Source organism: Aspergillus oryzae, chromosome 2 (genome assembly GCF_000184455.2).
Source record: "Aspergillus oryzae RIB40 DNA, chromosome 2".
In the NCBI taxonomy this organism is placed as follows: Eukaryota; Fungi; Ascomycota; class Eurotiomycetes; order Eurotiales; family Aspergillaceae; genus Aspergillus; species Aspergillus oryzae.
The window spans coordinates 1,152,933-1,171,215 of record NC_036436.1 but is presented as its reverse complement, the minus strand read 5'-3'; the positions used below and the strand labels follow the sequence as shown (position 1 = coordinate 1,171,215).

At 48.6% G+C, this 18,283-nt stretch overlaps 5 protein-coding genes across 5 annotated transcripts; 2 read left to right on the top strand and 3 right to left on the bottom strand.

The window, feature by feature from the left end:
* Nucleotides 1–146: 146 nt before the first annotated feature.
* AO090001000458 (putative 60S ribosome biogenesis protein Rrp14) lies at nt 147–1,940 on the bottom strand (the record flags this gene model as incomplete). Its single annotated transcript, XM_001818925.3, has 3 exons — nt 147–1,631; nt 1,739–1,822; nt 1,926–1,940. 3 exons carry the CDS (start codon nt 1,938–1,940, stop codon nt 147–149), a joined length of 1,584 nt encoding a protein of 527 aa, XP_001818977.1.
* Nucleotides 1,941–6,967: 5,027 nt separating this feature from the next.
* hel10 (putative high expression lethality protein Hel10) lies at nt 6,968–7,668 on the top strand (the record flags this gene model as incomplete). Its single annotated transcript, XM_001818924.3, has 2 exons — nt 6,968–7,296; nt 7,365–7,668. 2 exons carry the CDS (start codon nt 6,968–6,970, stop codon nt 7,666–7,668), a joined length of 633 nt encoding a protein of 210 aa, XP_001818976.1.
* A 1,177-nt stretch (nt 7,669–8,845) lies between these two features.
* Nucleotides 8,846–10,274, bottom strand: AO090001000455 (mitochondrial 37S ribosomal protein uS2m; the record flags this gene model as incomplete). The annotated part of the gene is made up of 3 exons (XM_023234563.1): nt 8,846–9,876; nt 9,956–10,168; nt 10,244–10,274. 3 exons carry the CDS (start codon nt 10,272–10,274, stop codon nt 8,846–8,848), a joined length of 1,275 nt encoding a protein of 424 aa, XP_023089674.1.
* A 694-nt stretch (nt 10,275–10,968) lies between these two features.
* AO090001000454 (putative mitochondrial carrier protein (Ymc1)) lies at nt 10,969–12,279 on the bottom strand (the record flags this gene model as incomplete). Its single annotated transcript, XM_023234562.1, has 4 exons — nt 10,969–10,999; nt 11,066–11,694; nt 11,780–11,916; nt 12,174–12,279. The coding sequence occupies 4 exons, from the start codon at nt 12,277–12,279 to the stop codon at nt 10,969–10,971; spliced, it is 903 nt and encodes a 300-aa protein (XP_023089673.1).
* A 333-nt stretch (nt 12,280–12,612) lies between these two features.
* On the top strand, nt 12,613–15,739 carry AO090001000453 (translation initiation factor 2; the record flags this gene model as incomplete). Its single annotated transcript, XM_023234561.1, has 3 exons — nt 12,613–12,636; nt 13,703–15,515; nt 15,588–15,739. The coding sequence occupies 3 exons, from the start codon at nt 12,613–12,615 to the stop codon at nt 15,737–15,739; spliced, it is 1,989 nt and encodes a 662-aa protein (XP_023089672.1).
* Nucleotides 15,740–18,283: the final 2,544 nt, after the last annotated feature.

The window sequence follows — 18,283 nt, the reverse complement described above, 5'->3', positions numbered from 1 at the left end:
AAACACCGATTCCCACACTCCTCGATTTTCTTTTACCTTTTGATCACTTTTGTTCTCCGCAGAGCAAGTGCTCATCAAGAAGGGCTGCTGCGGAAGGATATCTTTCTTTTTAGATACATAAGTTGGTATTACATACTGGTCACTCTTCATTTCTTCCCACCGGATTTGCCCTTGAAGCTTCCCTCGAAGCCGGGTCTAGCTTTTTTCTTGCCTGCGGCTGGTTTCTTGCCCTTGTTGCCCTTGTTGCCCTTTTCTTCGCGGCGTTTCCGGAGGTTGTCTTCGCGCTTTTGTTGTTTCATTTCCTTGCCCTTGCGGACGGTCTCTATGCGCTCCTTCCATTCACGCTCGGACTTCTTCTTGGCGGATTCCTTGCGCTTAAGAGCCTTCTTCAGCAGTGAAGTGTCATCCCGGACTCGTTCACCGTGAGCGCGCTTCTTAGCGTTCAGCCACATGTCTTTCTCTTCGATCTCAGCACGCTTCTCGTCGTCCATGCTCTCCAATCGGGCCTTCTTGGCCTCAACGGCTTTCAAGGCCGACGCGGGGTCATGGGGACCATGGCGCTTGGGCTGATCGCGCACGCTGTTCAGACTGGGATCAGCAGCCTGGCCGTCGGCGAAGACGACACGGCCGAAGGAATAATTGGCGGCGCTGGAGCCCACTGACTCTGCTGGGGAGCGAGGTGAGGCGAGAAGGGAGCCCGAGCCACCTGGGGAGAAGCGGCGGGCCAATGCTTCGTCCTTCAACCGTTGCTCCTCCTCCCTGGCTTTCTGTCGTAGCTCTTTCTTGTGTGCCTTGCGTTGTTCTGCCTTCTGTCTGCGGGCTTCGATCAGCTCCTGGCGGTTTCTGGCGGGCTTGCCGTTCAGCCCGTCTGCGTGACGAGCTGCGCGGAGCTCATCAAGACGCTTCTGTAGTCGTTGTTTCAGCTCTTCGGGTGTGGACTTAAGGGGCTTTTGATCGGATGGGTTCTTAGAGGCATCGTTAGGAGCAGAAGGTGGGACAATGGAAGATATCGAAGAGGCGCCAGATTGAAGGGCAGAGGCATCGAATCCAGGGGAGTTAGGGGTAGAAGAGGAAGACTGTTCTGTTTGCTCTGGGTTAAACTCGAGAGCGAGACCCTCGGTCTCTTCTTCATCAACGTCGTCATCATTATCGTCATCCTTTACGGGTGGCTTTTCTTGCTTCTTGTTCTTATCACTGGCAGGCTTCGACTCTGGCTTCTGTGCAGCATCGGCAGTAGGGGTTGTAGCCTCCTTGTCTTGCTGTTCTTTCAGCTTTTCCTTCTTAGAGGCTTCTTTAGCCTTTCTTTTCTCTTTTTGTTGCTCTTTCTTCTGTGCCTTTTTCTCTTCCTTTAGCTTCTTACGGGCTTCTGCCTCTTCCGACTTCGCCGAGTCTTCGGATTGCTTCTGTTTCTTTGCCGCATCGGCCCGCTTCAGGCCTTCCTTAGGCATTTCTGAGCCGAGATCTTCATCCTCAGATGATGCAGTCTCATTATGACCCTCTTCTTGACGCTTGCGTTTCCGGGCGTTCTCTTCCATTACGTCTTTAGCAGTCTTCGCGGCATCGGGGTCCAATTTCGCCCGTTTCGCCTCACGAGCTTCCTCTTTCGTCTGTTTCTTGCGTTTCCATTGGTCCTATGAAGGATATGGGTGGTCAGCCACGCCTGGCGCAGAACAAGCCGGAGACCGTGGGGAAAACGGGACAAAAGGCATCAAAGGCAGCAGGCAGTAGAATCACATACACTACCATCCTCCCCATAATAATATTTCGCCGGAATCAACGACAAGAGACCATCAAAAGCCTGGGCGTGGCTACGCAACCGATCCTATATAGCCAAAAAAAAATCCCGATCGTCAATTTTCAATTCTGGGACCGGAATACCATACCACAAGAATCATAGACGAACTAGGGGAAGAAAGCCCACATACCTCGATATCATCCATTTTTCCTACTTGAATCGGAGATTCACAGTAGCTCCGTTCCGGGTATTATGTAGGATTGGGTGATTGTCACCTGGACGTTGAGGGGGGTTTTTTTGTAGTATGGACGCGATAACTCTCGAAAAAATTGGGTGGGCGGTTCGAAATCTTGGCATTCTTTTTCTCCGCTTGCTTTTTGCTAGTGGTTCACCGCCTGCCACATCGTGGGCTTGCTGACTTATCATGTCGACTAATTTAACTTTATTTGTTGAGTATCTCAGATAGATCTATTTAAGTTCAACTGAAGCCGGAATTGGTCATTGAAAGAATTGCTTTAGTCTGTGGTCAAATATCATTCTACCGCTACAGCATTTCTCCTCATGAGACAATTTACTTCACTCCGAATTCAGCCTGACTGACTGCCCTACATGAGGTATCAAAATTCTATTGTTGTACAGTGACAACTTAACAGTCAGAATTGAACACCCTATTGATCCAATTGATCCTTCCTGAGATGAAGAAAGCAAATAGACATTCTATTCCTTGAGTTCAGCACAAATTCATGACGCAATTGGCACCCCGCTATAAATTCAATCCAATCCTATGATGCATTTGCAAGCTCCGAAGCGAAAACACCCTGCTGTATCTTCCATACTTTATCCGATAACAGGTATAGTGGCATGTATGTAGGGAGAATCTTTCCCGTATCTCATATGCGCTTCCTGTACTGCATCTAAGCCTAGGCTACTGGTTCCAGCCATGTAGCATATAACCACCTGACCTCCTCACTTATGGGTATAAAAAGTTGTATCAACAGGCAAAGAATCATCAGAGATCAACTGCCAATTCCTCGGGCACATCTAACACCGGACAGTCCTCGCTCCTTATGTCCGTGATATTGTCATACGGGAACGGAATGGTCCAGATCAAATCAAACCTGCAAGAAAGACCTGGTCAGTACTAAGAATTCTCCTCATATAATCAACGCTTTATTCCAGCTCTCCCACCACCACGACCAATATCAAGAGGAATATCAAGGGTAGCGAGATCAACGTACCGATCCTCAGGATACTCAGGCGGATCATCATACCCCAACGCCTGAACCAACTCTCTCATCTTTCCATGCCGCCAGGAAATCAGGATATTGCCGGGCCCGTCATAGTCGTTGACTGCTTCTGCGACGCAGTGGACTTTGTTCCGCTTGCAGGAAGTGTCGACGGTTAGACCGAGGTCTGTGGCTAGTGGATGAACGGTCTCGTAGGAGCGTCTGTGTTCTCCTTCTATCGGATTGGTTAGTTATCCTGTATACGGGTGGGTACTTGTTTTCTTCGCGTATTGTGTGTAGTGCTCAGATAGGGGAAGCTTGTAGAGTTGCAGAGAACACTTGCTTTTATTAATATGCGGTGCCATTATATAGCCAATATCGTAGGGTGAAGCTTCTCCGAACACTTCCCGGACGCATTCAGCTCGTTTCCAGCCATCTGCGTTTAGTCCACTGTCTAGTGGATCGCCTGGCTTTTCGCCATGACGGATGAGATATACTGTTGGGGGGTAAGAGGCATAAGTTAAACCGTGGTAAGCTGAGAAAAGAACAAGATGCAAAAATAAATAAAGAGTAGTAGCCATTTTGTGCCAGCAAAACCTAATCTATAGGCCTAACCAGAGAACAGAAAGAAGGGAAAAAAGCATTTCAAAAACAGCTCAGGTGAGCTCAACCCCTTTTAAATTCCGTACCTTCGAAAAGGAAAAAAAAAAGGAAGAAAAAGCAGCCCGACAACAACAAAAAAAAATATCGCACGAACATCCCATACCGCAAAATTATCTCCGCCAGCCGCACGGCAGCCCTACATCATTCGGCGCAAGGGGGTGTGATGATCGGGTCATCTGCCTATTATGAACAGCTTTATATGCGATCTAGTGGATACCACGACGAACACCATGAGGTGAGCTCAAGAGCCATTCGTCATAGGTGCTTAATAAACACCCTACTAATATGAGGTGAGTGGTTTGTTAGGAGGTCAGCCGCGACCCGCAAAAAGTAAATAGTTTGGACCTGTTAGTATGACCCTGCCAATCCAAATCTGCCGTCTTGTTGATCGCCCATGCAGCAGGGAAGTCACATGATGAGGGCTTTTTCCAGACGTCTGAATTTTGAGTTGAGATATTTTGTTTTCGCGATGGATCTTTGGTGTGGTTGGGTTTCAAAATGTGTTTCAGCTCAAGGACTAAGATGTTGTGACATTGCAGGAAGGCCGCTTTGTTATTTTTCTTTCCCTTGCGTTTGTGTTCTGGTGACCCGCAGTTTGCGCGTGTGGGATGTAGATCTTGTAGTGGTGGGAAGCTTGGACCTTATGTTAGTATGATGATAGGAGGATTAGGGCTGATCTCTTGCGTTGGGTGACAAAGAATTTGAATTTCAATAAGAATTAGAACAGAGAAAGATTTGGCTATGAGTAACTGGGTATGAAATAAACTCTATCACCCGCATATTTGACCCCTATTTTCGAGCAGGACATTCCCCAGGAATGTTTCGGAAGGCTTGGTTTCACATTCAAAGAACTTGTTTGCTAGTCAGATCCTATCCGTACTGAGATCTTGTTTGTTGGAGCTATGGTAATTACTTGAGACAAGGCTATACAGTACAATGTACCACCCCACAGCTAGATGCAAGAAACGTGTATTCCCATAGTCATTCTGGGTGGTTTTTCAGGTCTCTTAAGCATATATACACAACTAACATCGTACTAGGATCTGTGGCCCTTAATCATTCAAATTTGAGTACTTGCGTACCATATCCACAACCCATGATACCCATATCCACCACCAAGACATACAAACAACCACGGTAAATCGAAGCCTTGATTGTATTTCTTGGAATTAGGCCTCACCGGCCAGAAGAAAACTTCAGCTGTGCTGCTTGCACAATACTGGGATAGTAGAAATAGGGCCCTTCCATCACGCCGCGCTCAGCCCTACTGCTAGCTGCTAAGTCAAGCTGATTGATGTAAGTAAGGAGCAAGGAGAGCAAGGAGAGCAAGTTGAAAATATCTCATCTGGCAGTATTAGCCTACTGATAGTAGTATTTTCATCACGGGTATGTGGATAGAATCTGAGGTTCTCAGAAGAAGTCGATGTTGATTTCAGAGTTTTGAAGAGTTCATTGATAAGGCAGTGACTTGAATGTATGCCAAGTATGTGCTGGTGATGACATAGCTCAAGAAATTTGGCAAGTTGCACGACATGCGTGATTTATGTGGGATGTACGGGATATGTAGATATATATCCAGCCGTCATCCGACGACTCTGTTTTGGTTAGTATTAATGAGCCGCAAAGACATTCGATAACAAGAGAGTGCTGTAGAAACTCAGCCTCGCGCGTTGGTAGATAGCAGCTGAAATCTTGCCCGATGACGAAACTAGTGCAAGGCGACTCTATTCGGGGCATACGTGATTCTGTATGGCTGGCTCTCCAGCCACCATAAACCTGCCATATGTAGCTAGCGGCTCTCGACACTACGTAGATCGACTCACAGTAACATCAGGGACCGTGGCTGAGCCCGGAAGCTGCCGAGAGTCTAGAACTCAGGGACGAACACAATGAGGCTATACTTGCAGCGTGTTCCTGAATTTCGTGCTCCTCGTCGCTGCTTGTTCTTCGAGCCGGCTGGTGCTAAGGGCTGAGAGGCCCGGGATATTGGAAACTATCTTAGGAGTAGCGCTTACAGTATCCAATTATAGTTCATCTTCGCCCCTCAGGTAGATTAGCTACTCTCCACTATGGGCAGTACGTACTCATACCAAAATCGGTAAACGATTTCGCCTAGGTACCTAGTGTAGTAGCAAGGAGAAACGCAAAGAATATGGCTGCCTGTTAGGAACGTCGGTATTACCGCGTTCCTTGGTACAGTATGTATGTATGTATAATACATCCATTATGCACTCACCCGAGTTGTGCCGGAGGGGTTCGGCAAGCCCGGACCGCAAGTTATAAATTGTCAAATTTCAAGAACCCGAGGTTCCGAGAATAGAAGCTTCTGTTCTCACGCTGCAATCATAATAAGATCATCATACGGAGTAGTGTGTCCTAGTCTCCTTGAATCCTGCAATTAATTAGAGAATTTGACGTCATGCAGTTGTTGATAGGGCACAGCCGCAGTGTGTGGCTGTGAGGTGCCACTGTATGTACGGAGTACCTACTGTGTACAATGGCGGGGCTTAGTACAACTTATCAGTACATATTACATACGATTGAGGAATGAATTACTACCGAGTCGAGTATGTGGGATCAACTGCACCAGTTAAATGACAACAAAGATGCACTAGTGGTGTTCTGCTCATTCTCGGCTTTGTATCACTAGACCTGAAGAGGCATTCTTTTCTCCGCCGAGAGCCTTGGGTTCGTAGGCAACCAGCCGAGTAAGACGAGGGGCAGCGAATTTTCTCAAAATTACCGAATGGAGGTAACATCGTGACGATCGTTAGAAGTTTGGCGGGGCATAACTCCATACTGAGATGGTCATTATGATACCGATTGCGTTACTCAGCCCTGTAAGCACGGGACACACACATGGCCACAGTGTGACACAGCCACCCCGCGCGCTTGATGTGAATCTGTCTTGGAAGCCATCGAACTACCTTAATGACACACTAAAACAAAGTGACAGGTGAAAGGACAGTCATTGTGTGGAGTGACAAAGTTGACGGGCAGACGCCACTGACACACATACACACACGCATGCACACGCACAGCCTTGCAGGTTGACAGTACGCGTACCGAATCTGGTATTATTGGGCGCTGGGAACAAGTGGAAACATTGGGGCTTGGCACACGGGGAAGATTCGCCTTGGGCTCATGGTGGGGTCTTTCCCTCTTGTCATCAGCAACTCAGCCCTGTGCTCTTAATAGATCATCCTATCAAGTGGCCAACCCATTTCCTTATAAAAAGGCTCTAACAGCCCCGTTCTCTCGATCTTAATTTCATACTTATCCATCACTCTTCATCCATTCAAACTTTCTTCATCCATCACATACCAACTCTACACTACACATCATGTCTGGCTACGATCAGTACAACCAGCAGGGCGGCCACTACGGCCAAGGCCAGCAGGGCTACGGTCAACAGGGCTACGGTCAACAGGGCTACGGTCAGCAGGGCTACGGTCAGCAGGGCTACGGTCAACAGGGCTACAATCAGCAGAGCTACGGACAGTCTTCTGGATACGATCAGGGATACAACAGCCATAGCGGTAGCTCCGGCTCTGGTGCCGCCAACGACTACTACGGCGGCGGCGGACAGTCCGAGCACCACCAGCAGTCTTACGGTGGTCAGCAGCACTATGGCCAGCAGCAAGGATATGGTCAGCAGGGTGGATACGAAGGGTATGTGTCTTTTTATCAACACCCACCTTTACTCTAGTGGTCCAACCGACTAACTTCTCTCCTCACAGTTCTGGTGAACAGGCTCCCGGCGGTGCTCAGGAGGGTGAACGTGGCCTCATGGGTGCTCTTGCCGGTGGTGCGGCCGGTGGCTTCGCTGGCCACAAGGCTGATCACGGGTTCCTCGGTACAATTGGTGGAGCGATCATGGGTTCCATCGCGGAGGACGCCATGAAGAAGTACAAGGGGAAGAAGGAGCATGAGCAGCAGCAGCAAGAGTATGGCGGCTACGGTGGCAGCCAATATGGTGCCCCTCACTCTCAGCAGGGTGGTTCCGGTATGATGGACCAACTTGGTGGCTTCTTCAAGAAGTAGTAAACCCGTTCTTGTCACCTCACCTTTCCACGATGATCCCTTTCCGCGATACGTGAACTAGCTCCTTTCGACTTCTATCTCGTTCGGCTGGCCGGGTTCGCACGTTCTTTATGTTTTTCAGTCTGCCTTGCTTACACGGACATGCTCTGGGGATACACTTCTTGTTTTTTCTCTTCGATTTGTTGCTGCATCTGGGCTTATTAGCTCACTTACGATGAGACGCGTTGTTCACTGGCTTTTTTATTTTTTTTTTTTTTACAATTATAACTATTGCTATCTTGAATTAGACTATTATCTACTTGAATCAAAGTGGATATTAGCGTCCAGCTTCACAACAAAGTAAATAGCCAAGATTACAGAGTAGACACAGTTCCTTCTGCAAATGATACCTATCGTATTAAATATGACAAAACCCACCACCCACTCGGGACTACTAATCAACCCACATTACATGCAACTGTCACCTCATCCACCACCCCAAGCGACTAACAAACCACCAATTGAACGACTTGTACTACCTCCGTGCGATTCTAGATCGTAAGGATAGGTCATAATTTCTCCTTCCCGTAGTAGTCCCCTTCATCTGACGAAAACTCGAAGGCCACCTCATTGAAGCGGGGTTCTCTCATCGTCGTGGCCATGACCCTATATTAACGTTCCGGTCTAATGCACAAGGGCCCAATAGTTTGCTTCGCTTCGGGATATTTTTCCATAGTGATCGACATCTTCGGGTTTAGGTTGGTCTACGTTATGTTGTGCGTTCTGTTCTTTCCATGTGTATCCTATGTACTGGTTGGTATGTTACGTAGGTCACTAAAGATAAGTAAATACCTCAATTGCCAGCATTACTTGAAATGTATATATGCGACATGCATATCCTATATGTACTACAGTTCTAGATAGTAATTTCCAAGTATAGAGTAATGTAGTTGTTTCCATGACAAATAGATAAACAGTATTTAGTTATAACCCGATATGGTAGAGAAAAGAGGCAGTAAATGCGTCATATTGGTAATACATTTTTGTTATAACACCAGGCGAATCAAGGAATTTACAATGTTCTATACAGTTACAGTCCCATAAGTTTGCTTCAAGGCTCACACGTGCGCAGAGATAAGGTTGGAAAAAAGAAATTAAGACAGGAGGAAGAGAGTAACGCCCAAAGAAACGCTCTTCATTACTGGTCTTTAACGGGGGTTTCCGGGGCCTGGGCCTGCGTTTGAGGCTGTTCTGGTTGAGGTTCGGCGGGCTTTTCGGTTTCTGGAACCTGGGTCTGGGGCTCGGGTTGGGATTCGGTAGACTGCGAGGTTTCCTGGGGGGTCGAGGCCTGTTCAGTTTCGATGGACTGAACGGCTTCGTCGAGCTTGTTGGCAATTTCGGCAGCCTCGGCGTTGGCGGCGACGTTTCCTGCTTCGATTTGGGCGAGCTCGGCGAGACGCTCGGGGGAGAGAAGGTGTTCAGGAGTGATGGGTGGGTAGGTTAGGACTCCGTTCTTTGCATTCTCCAATCTCCTTTGTTGACCGGCTTCTCCTGCCCGTCCCAGGACACCGGCGATAACACCGATGGCACGCATGCTGTCGTCGTTTGAGGGGATAGGGTATGTGACGCGGGTAGGATCAGCATCCGTGTCAATGACACCGATGGTAGGGACGTTGTTAAGACCACACTCGTGGAGCAAGACGACGTTCTCGAGAGGGTTCAGACAGACCACCAGGTCAGGTTTGAGGACCGAGCGGTCAGCCAGGGCTTCCCTGTACTTGGGGATTTCTTCATCCATAGCATTCACGACCTTGGTCTCGCAGTGGCCCAGGATCTGCTGTCCATTGGTCAGACTGCCGGGGATCCATCGCTCGAAAATGTGGTAGCCCTTGGCCAGTTCTGCGGCGCGGACCACGTATCTCTTTTGACCCTTCCGTGTACCAACGAAGAGGATCAATCCACCGCGGGCTGCAACTTCCTCTACCACTTTGGCCGCACGACGCAGGTACGCCGCGGTCACGTCCAGGGAGATGACGTGGATACCGTCTCGAATACCGAAAATGTAGCGCGAGTTCTGGGGGTTCCAGCGGGACGTCGAGTGTCCGAGGTGTGTCTGAGAAGCGAGGAGCAGTTCAAGGGTAACGTCGGAAGGCTTAGGAGGGTTCCGGATGATATCCTCTGGTTTGTACGCGTCTGTCACGCTGCTGCCAAGGTCTTGGAATTTGAATTCTATGAAAAGAAACACACAGTCAGTCGACATGCTCCAAGGATGACTACCCTTGTGAAATGTAAAATTGCGAAGGCTTACTTCGCTCGCCTCGTGCCTTCCAGGCCAACTGCTCAGCGCGCCTCCTTGAGATTCTCTCGGGAACAGCATCATTTTGATAGCGGGACTCGATCTCAGCAGAACGCTCCTTGATACGGGTCTGGAGTGTGGTGTCGACTGGTGGTTCGGTTGAGTAGAATCGGTTCAGCGAGTTCAGAGTCCGAGCCTGGCGGTTGAAGGCATGAAGCTGGCGGCCTGAGTCGGAGAACAATTAGCGGACTTCCTTCTTCAAAGACCATTGATGTGATCGCAATTCGTAGTCAAGCTTACTCTGCCGCATACACAGTTGCCGGGCAATCATATTGTGCTGTGTTAGGTTGTGAAGCCGATTACCACCAGCAATAACTTCCTGGGTTATCTTTCCGCTCGAACTTTTGATGTCGGGCTTGGCGAGCCTTCTGCCTGAGGCATCCAGGAACAGCGCTATACCCGTTTTGATATTCATACTTCAATCTCCGGAGTACCCCATATTATTATTGTCGGCTCGAGGTTTAAGATGGGATACACATAGGCAAGGTATCCTGTTTCTAACATTGATCATCGAATAGAAACTCGTACGTTTTGTTCGCGCTACATTCAACCAACTGGCAATACGGAGTACAGTTTGTGCATTCTCACGAGGTTTCGATCGAGTTTACAGAGTAGCTGTTGAGTCAAAACCCCCAGAAAACCTCCCATTCGGAGCAGGTTCTCACGTTTTTATTGAAACAACATTTTCGTATAACTCAAGGGCCAGTGCTATCACGGACCAGAGGTGAGAGGAAGAATTGAACGCATGAGGACATCATATCCATAAATTGAGCCATCTATCACCTGAATGCTAAGACCGAATGACCAAAACAAGCCACTCCAAACTGTGCGTGTTAAAGAGAAAGGAAGTCTAATAGCTTTTCCCTTATTGTTGAATTCGAACGAAAATTGGATATCAATAATTCGTGGTAGTAAATAAAAAGATAACGTGAACGAACAATGGGGTCAATTTCGGGGCAGTTGATTTAACCCATTGCCTTCATGGCAAGCTCGACACTAAAGTCCAATTGTTAGCAACTTCCACACGGGAGGCTTCCAATTAAGGAAAACATATGAACATACACGACGAATGTTCCAGCCGACACAGGCATAGCTCTCAGCAGAGTGGGGCCAATGCCCTTCCAGAAGCCAGCAAGACCCTCGACTGCATAGGTCTTCTTGAAGCAGTCTGTCATGCTCTTGAACTGTTGCTGAGCCCCGAAGCCATCGCACTGCATCTTACTCTTCACAACGTCGAATGGGTAGCTGCTCAACCAAAGCGCCTCACCTGCCAACCCACCGTAGGTGGCGACCTTGAGACTGGAGATATCCTCGCGCTTGACATTGTTGCGCTTGGCATCTTGGTTCATCAAGTATTCAAAGGTCAAGAACCACATGCCATAAGCCTGTATTTCACGGAGATAGGTGACGTTCTGACCACGGTAGAGGCCCCGCAGGACGCCTCCCTGAGCAGAGAGCTTACGGATGCAGTCGATAGGGCCATTGTATAACCGGTCTGCGCCGTGCGGCTGGGTCTGCATACGAATACGGATATGTTCAATAGGCCCAGACAGAACGGAATTGGCGATACCCGCGAAACCGCCAGCCATGTAATATTGCCCGTAGGAAAGGCTACTATCGGCATATTTCTTCTTGTTTAATTCCTCCAGACGCCTCCGGGCTTCATGGAAAGCACCGAATTGCACGCTAACCTGGTTAGAGTCAGTCCCTAGCCTCTCGAACTCGGACTGAGAATAACGGATCTCCGATAGAGATAATGGTTATTGGAGCACTTACACAGGCACCAATTCCAATCAAGGGGGTTAGTGTTCCCTTGTAAAACGCGGCGGGACCCTCATTCTTGAGAATCTTGCTCGCACAGTCAAGGGCGTTGGCATACTGAGTGGTTGTTTGCAACCGCACTTTGACAATATCTGCGGGGGTTAGATTGCTCCACTACCTCACCGGCTATAGTACATACCGAAGGGTTGTCCTATACGAAGATTAGCGACTCATCATCAACGCTATTTCACAAATCACCAAAATAAACAAATTGGAAAGAAGCACACTGTGTGTACTACAGATGTTCCCGCGAAACTACAAAAACTATGACTCTACACGTAATAAACCAAATTGCAATGACAAAGGGTATCTCAACCCTGTAGAACTGACAATGATCTCAACAACGTACCAAGAAGAACCTGAGCAATTCCACCAGCTGCACCAGCACCCAAATCCTTAATGGTGCGCAGCGCTCCGTCGCTCTTCTCAAAGTCCTCGAGTGCCCTCTCTTCCATATTGGCGATGATTCAGTAACTAGTTGATCGGGGGCAATTGGGGCAACAGCTGAAACAGCAGAAAGGAGTGGAGAGGAGAGAAAAAGATCAATGGAGCAGGGAGAATGTAGAATATAAAAAAAACAGGTCCCCCGATGTGCTTATCAGAATAAACGATGGCGCGAAGTAATGGGAAATAAGGGCCTCCGATTCGGCGGAGACGCCGATGCACGTGAGGCGGGCGGGAAAGTATTACGGAGTTTGTGCTGAGCTACGAGAGACTTTCCCTTACCGGCCGGAATTTTGCCCCGAGGGAAACCAGTGACAAGACAACCCACTCCTTGTCTCTCCATTATGCACCGGCGTGCGGCTTTGGAGGTGAGCATTCCCCAAACGGTCGATTCGATTCCGCTGTCCACATTCGGAGTAAACATCTGATTATATTCTTCTACAGTTATCCCGCCGTCATGGTGTTGAGTGGACTTGCGCCGCCAGGCACAGAGATGTTCTTTTCTCTCCGAGATTACCGTACCTTCCCCGGCGAAGCTTTCGTTCTTCCCTCTTAGCCTTCAACTCATCCGAATCATCTTCATCGAATGCAGGTAGCGAAGAAGCAGGCTCCAATGTGGCGACCCCAAAGCCCAAATTTGGTGCTCGCTGGGGAACCAAACAAGCACAGAAGCCGGCCGGTCTCAGCCCAGCAGAGCAAGCGATGCGAGATGCTTTATTAGCAAAGAAGGCCGCAGAAGAACAAGAGCAACGACGACTGCAAGAAAAAGAGCTACGTGCATCACAGCGTAGAGCGGAATCGCGGGCCGATTGGAACCGACCTCCAAGGCGACAGAACAAGCGACGTCCTTTCGACGATGGGGAGAGCCGATCACTGCAGCCTGATAAAGATCTAGAGGTAAATACCAGACATGTACCGAGAAGTCTGCGTGCTTCAGACTGGATCTGCCCGGACTGTCAATATAACTGTTTTGGGAAGCATCAGACTTGCCCATGCTGTAAAGCTGTCCGACCAGATTTGGCGTGGCCGTCGTGGCCTTCCAAGAATCCGGCGCAGAAAATGGAGAGAACCCGCAGGGCTGAAACGCGCAAAGCTGGCGCTTCAGAAGAAACCCTAAAGATTCGGAGACTGGGTCATGAGATGCTGTCCGATATGGACCAAGAACAGGGTGGTTCCGCAGCAGTTACTAGACGGGAAAATGCCATTAGGACATTTATGACTAGTAAGGGAAAACCACTGGGAGCGCGGCTTGTGTACGATCTCAAAAACGAAGAGGAAGAGGCGGAAGCTCGAGAAGAAAGGATTGCCGAGCGTCGCCGTGAGCGACAGTCCAAACCCAAGCCAAAGAAAGCAGATACTCCGGTGGATCCATGGTCCTGGGATCCGTCCTCACTCAAACTAAATGATGACACCGATGTTACTCATTCCGAGAAGGCCTCGAAGCGTCGGGATGGCCGTAGGCCACGGCAGTCCGAGGCTGAAGAGGATGACGAGGAAGAAGATGACCGTCGCCGTCGCCGCGAGGAACGCAAACGGCTGAAGAAGGAAAAGGCTCGGCAAAAAGAGTTAGAGTCGGCTTCAATTCCACTGTATCTACCGGAGTTCATCAGCGTTAGCAATCTTGCGGATGTCATCGGAGTGCGGCCCGCACAATTTGTTCAACAAATGGAAGATATGGGCTTTGAGGGTGTCACATACAGCCACGTTCTTGACGCGGAGACCGCCGGCCTTGTCGCAGCCGAATACAATTTCGAGCCCATCTTCGAAACTGCAGAGGATGAGGACCTGGCAGCTGCACCCGAGCCTGAAGACAAGTCCATCTTACCTTCCAGACCACCGGTGGTGACTATTATGGGACACGTTGATCATGGCAAAACTACTATTTTGGATTGGCTTCGAAACTCGTCGGTGGCCGCGTCAGAACACGGAGGCATTACACAGCACATCGGTGCTTTTTCTGTCGCTATGCCCTCTGGAAAGACCATTACATTCTTGGACACTCCTGGCCACGCTGCATTCCTGGATATGCGTCGCCGTGGTGCAGATGTCACTGACATTGTAGTCCTCGTAATCGCAGCAGATGATAGCGTCAAACCCCAGACAATCGAGGCAATCAAGCACGCCACTGAAGCCAGAGTTCCTATCATTGTCGCTATCAGTAAGATTGACAAGGAGAATATCAATCTCGAGAAAGTCAAACAGGATCTTTCTATCCACGGTGTACACGTCGAAGACTACGGCGGCGACGTCCAAGCGATTGGCGTAAGTGGTAAAACTGGCCAGGGCATGTTAGAGCTCGAAGAAGCTATCGTCACGCTTTCGGAGGTTCTCGACCATCGAGCGGAGGTGGACGGCAAAGCTGAGGGGTGGGTGATTGAGGGGACAACCAAAAGCTATGGCCGTGTGGCGACGGTGCTCATCAGACGTGGTACACTACGGCCGGGAGATATCATAGTCGCGGGCACAACCTGGGCTCGTGTACGCACTCTCAGGAATGAGGCGGGCGTCGCAATCTCCGAAGCTACCCCCGGCATGCCAGTCGAGGTTGACGGCTGGAGGGAACAACCGTCTGCTGGGACTGAACTTCTTGAGGCTGTTGACGAGCAGCAGGCCAAGGACGTCGTGGATTATCGACTGGAGAAAACCGAGACTCAGAAACTAGGCCAGGATACCGTGGCGATCAACGAGGCACGGCGTGAAGTACTCGAGAGGCGCCGACAGGAAGAATCCGAGGGCATTGAGACTGCCGGCTCTGTCCAGGAGACATCTGGCCCTAAACCAGTACATTTTGTCATCAAAGCAGACGTCGGCGGATCTGCAGAGGCTGTCTTAAACTCGGTCACTGCGATTGGCAACAACGAAGTCTTTGCTAATGTGCTCCGTTCCGAGGTCGGTCCAATCAGTGAGTTTGATATTGAGCATGCAGCTTCAGCAAATGGTCATATCGTCTCGTTCAATATGCCTATCGACCCTGCCATGTCTCGTATGGCAGAAGTTCGAGGGGTCAAAATTATGGATCATAACGTTATCTACAAACTCATTGACGATGTCAAAGCAATCTTAAGCGAACAGTTACCTCCGTCGGTAAGTCACCGTGTCACTGGAGAAGCGGAGATCGGACAGGTATTCGAGATCACACTCAAGGGGAGAGAGAAGACAGCCATTGCTGGATGTAAAGTACGCAATGGCATAATTAGCAAGGCCAGGAAAGTACGAGTAATCAGGGGCCAGGAAACAATCTTTGATGGTAAGCTCCCCGTCCCGTTTGACTGGGTAAAACTCTGTTTCTACAAGTTGGAAGCTGATCTTGTTCTTATAGGCTCCATAAATTCCCTCAAGAACGTCAAGAAGGACGTGACCGAAATGCGTAAGGACACAGAATGTGGTATCGGCTTCGAAGGCTGGACTAGCTTTGCCGTCGGTGACCATGTTCAGTGCTATGAGGAGATCTACGAGAAGAGATACCTATGATTTTTCTCCACTCTATCCATCCATCCGCAGGCTCTTTTTTTGACCATTCTTATGACCTTTCTGGTTACTGTATTGCTATTGGCGTTTTGACTGCGGATCGACTCTTCTCTTCTGTCGGTGTGGGACTTACATGTTTAATTGCTTGCATCTGGGCCGGTGTATTTGATTGATATAAAGGGTGGCAGCAAAAAGCTGCGGGACATTATGCTTCACGGAGATTCAGTTCCCATGTACAATATACGACGCGGTGGTCTACATAGATATCTCATCAAAATCAATTATATGTATAGTAAGGTTAAATTAGCACCTTAATAAACTACACATTCACCTGACACAAGTCTCCTTCCTGCCACGGAAATTAATACGAGCAGTAGATCGTCTCCATCAAATTAGCACAAGCCCGTAACCAAACTTGAAGGTAGTAAATAGTCTACCCAGATCCACTAACCCTTCCCAATACGCACCACAGCACCAATCCTAAAAACAGTCTGAACCCATAGACCCTCTTGTATACATTATCCGAGCCTCCGAGTCAATATCAATAGTCGGGAACACGCTAGAAAAAAGAAACCCGCCACGTAAAAGATCGGCCGCTATCTCCACAACAGGAAAACTGTTCCAAAATCAGGCAGTGGCTATTGCCAGATAGCTTCGGTGCCTTGGTAAACGTTACAAATGCGGCGTCGATCCACTTGCTAAGTATATTGTTTGGAACTTTACGTTGCAGACCCATTTTAGGGTTCGGAGCCGGTATCCCCTTTAGGAAGGGACCGAGGTTCGAACTTCACCTCGTAGAAACTGATTTTCTGATTACCTCGATGGTGAATCGAGCTCTGGTTTTGGGTTCGTTATGTGCCTTCATTTAAACTGTACTGTTTTTAGAACAGACGGACAAAAGGAGGGAAAAGGAAGTATGTTGCGAGTGTGCGAGGAGATGTGCTGTGTGGATGTATCACTATTCAACGGATCACTTGAGATAAAATCCTCAAGGCTTGACAGCCTAGCCTTAGCTGCTCACCAATGTTGGCTCTTGTATTTCATTCGCTATGAGTTTTCCATAGAACCCATTCAAGTAATTATTCTGGGAGTTATCTTGTCCACCGTGTGAACGAAAGTGGAGTGTCTTTCTGGTTTTGCTTTCTTGCTAGTTGTTACTTCTATGTGATGCATCTGAGGCACAGGTATCCCTAATGCCAATGCACAGCGATATAGCCCACACAGGACACTATTTGATAAGTAGCCTCAATGATCCACAGAGCACCCTTGCAGTAAAGAACATATAGGAGGGTTCTCCTCCGGGGCCCACGGATGGATGAATTAGATTGTAGCTTCCATGAGTACTGGGACTTCCCGGCTGCTATGAAGTAAATCAGTTCATTGATGGTCTTGTGTCCAGTGGTAGCATATCGCCTAGCGTATATTGTGGTTCTAGTGACGTTAGAATACTTCCATGTCGAGACTTCCGCGATAGTGGCTGCATTGGGTTGAGGCTATGGCTCCCCGCTATGATCGCTAGCCTGTTGACACACGACTGTTTAAAGACAGTTGCAAGATATGCTATTGTATTGCTATGGTAGCCAGCCTTTATGTGCCGAGTTCGACTGGTGTATGACTTGTGAAGCTGGCTGGTGCTGGTCTATGCTGCTGGCAGTCTTGATTATCAAAATAGGTGTCAGAAAGGCTTGGAGGGTTAGGCTTGCGATATTATTCGAATATTCATGAGTATAGTAGCCTCCGTCTTCTAATGGCTATGGTGCTATCAGAATATGAGAATATGAAGGATATATCAAAGTTCCATACGGGTCGTAGGTGTAGATGCCGGTATAGAAGTTATATATTTATATCGAAATGCGCTTGAAAATGCTATGAGGCGGATCGAAGGTATTCAGGTAGCCGCAAAACTTTAGATAATCTTCTTGCATCAATAGATTTTCGGCATGTTCAGGAATTTAGCAGTTCTATCGTTGTAGGTAATCTGGACTTAAAGCCTTCGTGGCTTGCAGAAACAGTGTAACAGCTGCTTATAATTTTCACGGGGCAGTTTGGCCAAATGGCTAAGGCGACAAACTCGAACTCTTCTACTACGACCTAGCGACCCCTCTGCCCAAAAGCACTTGTCATCCTCGGTACGGAGTACAGGATAGGACTGAACTCACTGAAGAGTTTCTTGTGCGTGTCTATTTAAATCGACATATAGTCAAGTTTAGCGCGTCTTGATGGTCACACCCCTTTTCTGTCACCTTCATTTACTTAGGTCTCCACTGTTCCCTGAACGCCGTGCTGAGACATTTATTGCGCGAAACCTTCCTAGTTAGACTAGGGAAATCCCGGGGAGTGAGGGTTTCGGCATGGAGTCCGAAGACATTGGAATTGGAGTTTCGGTTGACATCATCCGTCGTCCTTCGCATTCTCCGCGGGGTTAAAACCTGAAACTGGTGTCGCAGGTCTATTCTGTTTCATCCTCAAACAGAACTCCAGATGTTTAATTAAACACTGAAATTAGCGCGAGGAATCCTGTGGCCCAAAATACCCACCCTGGCGTTC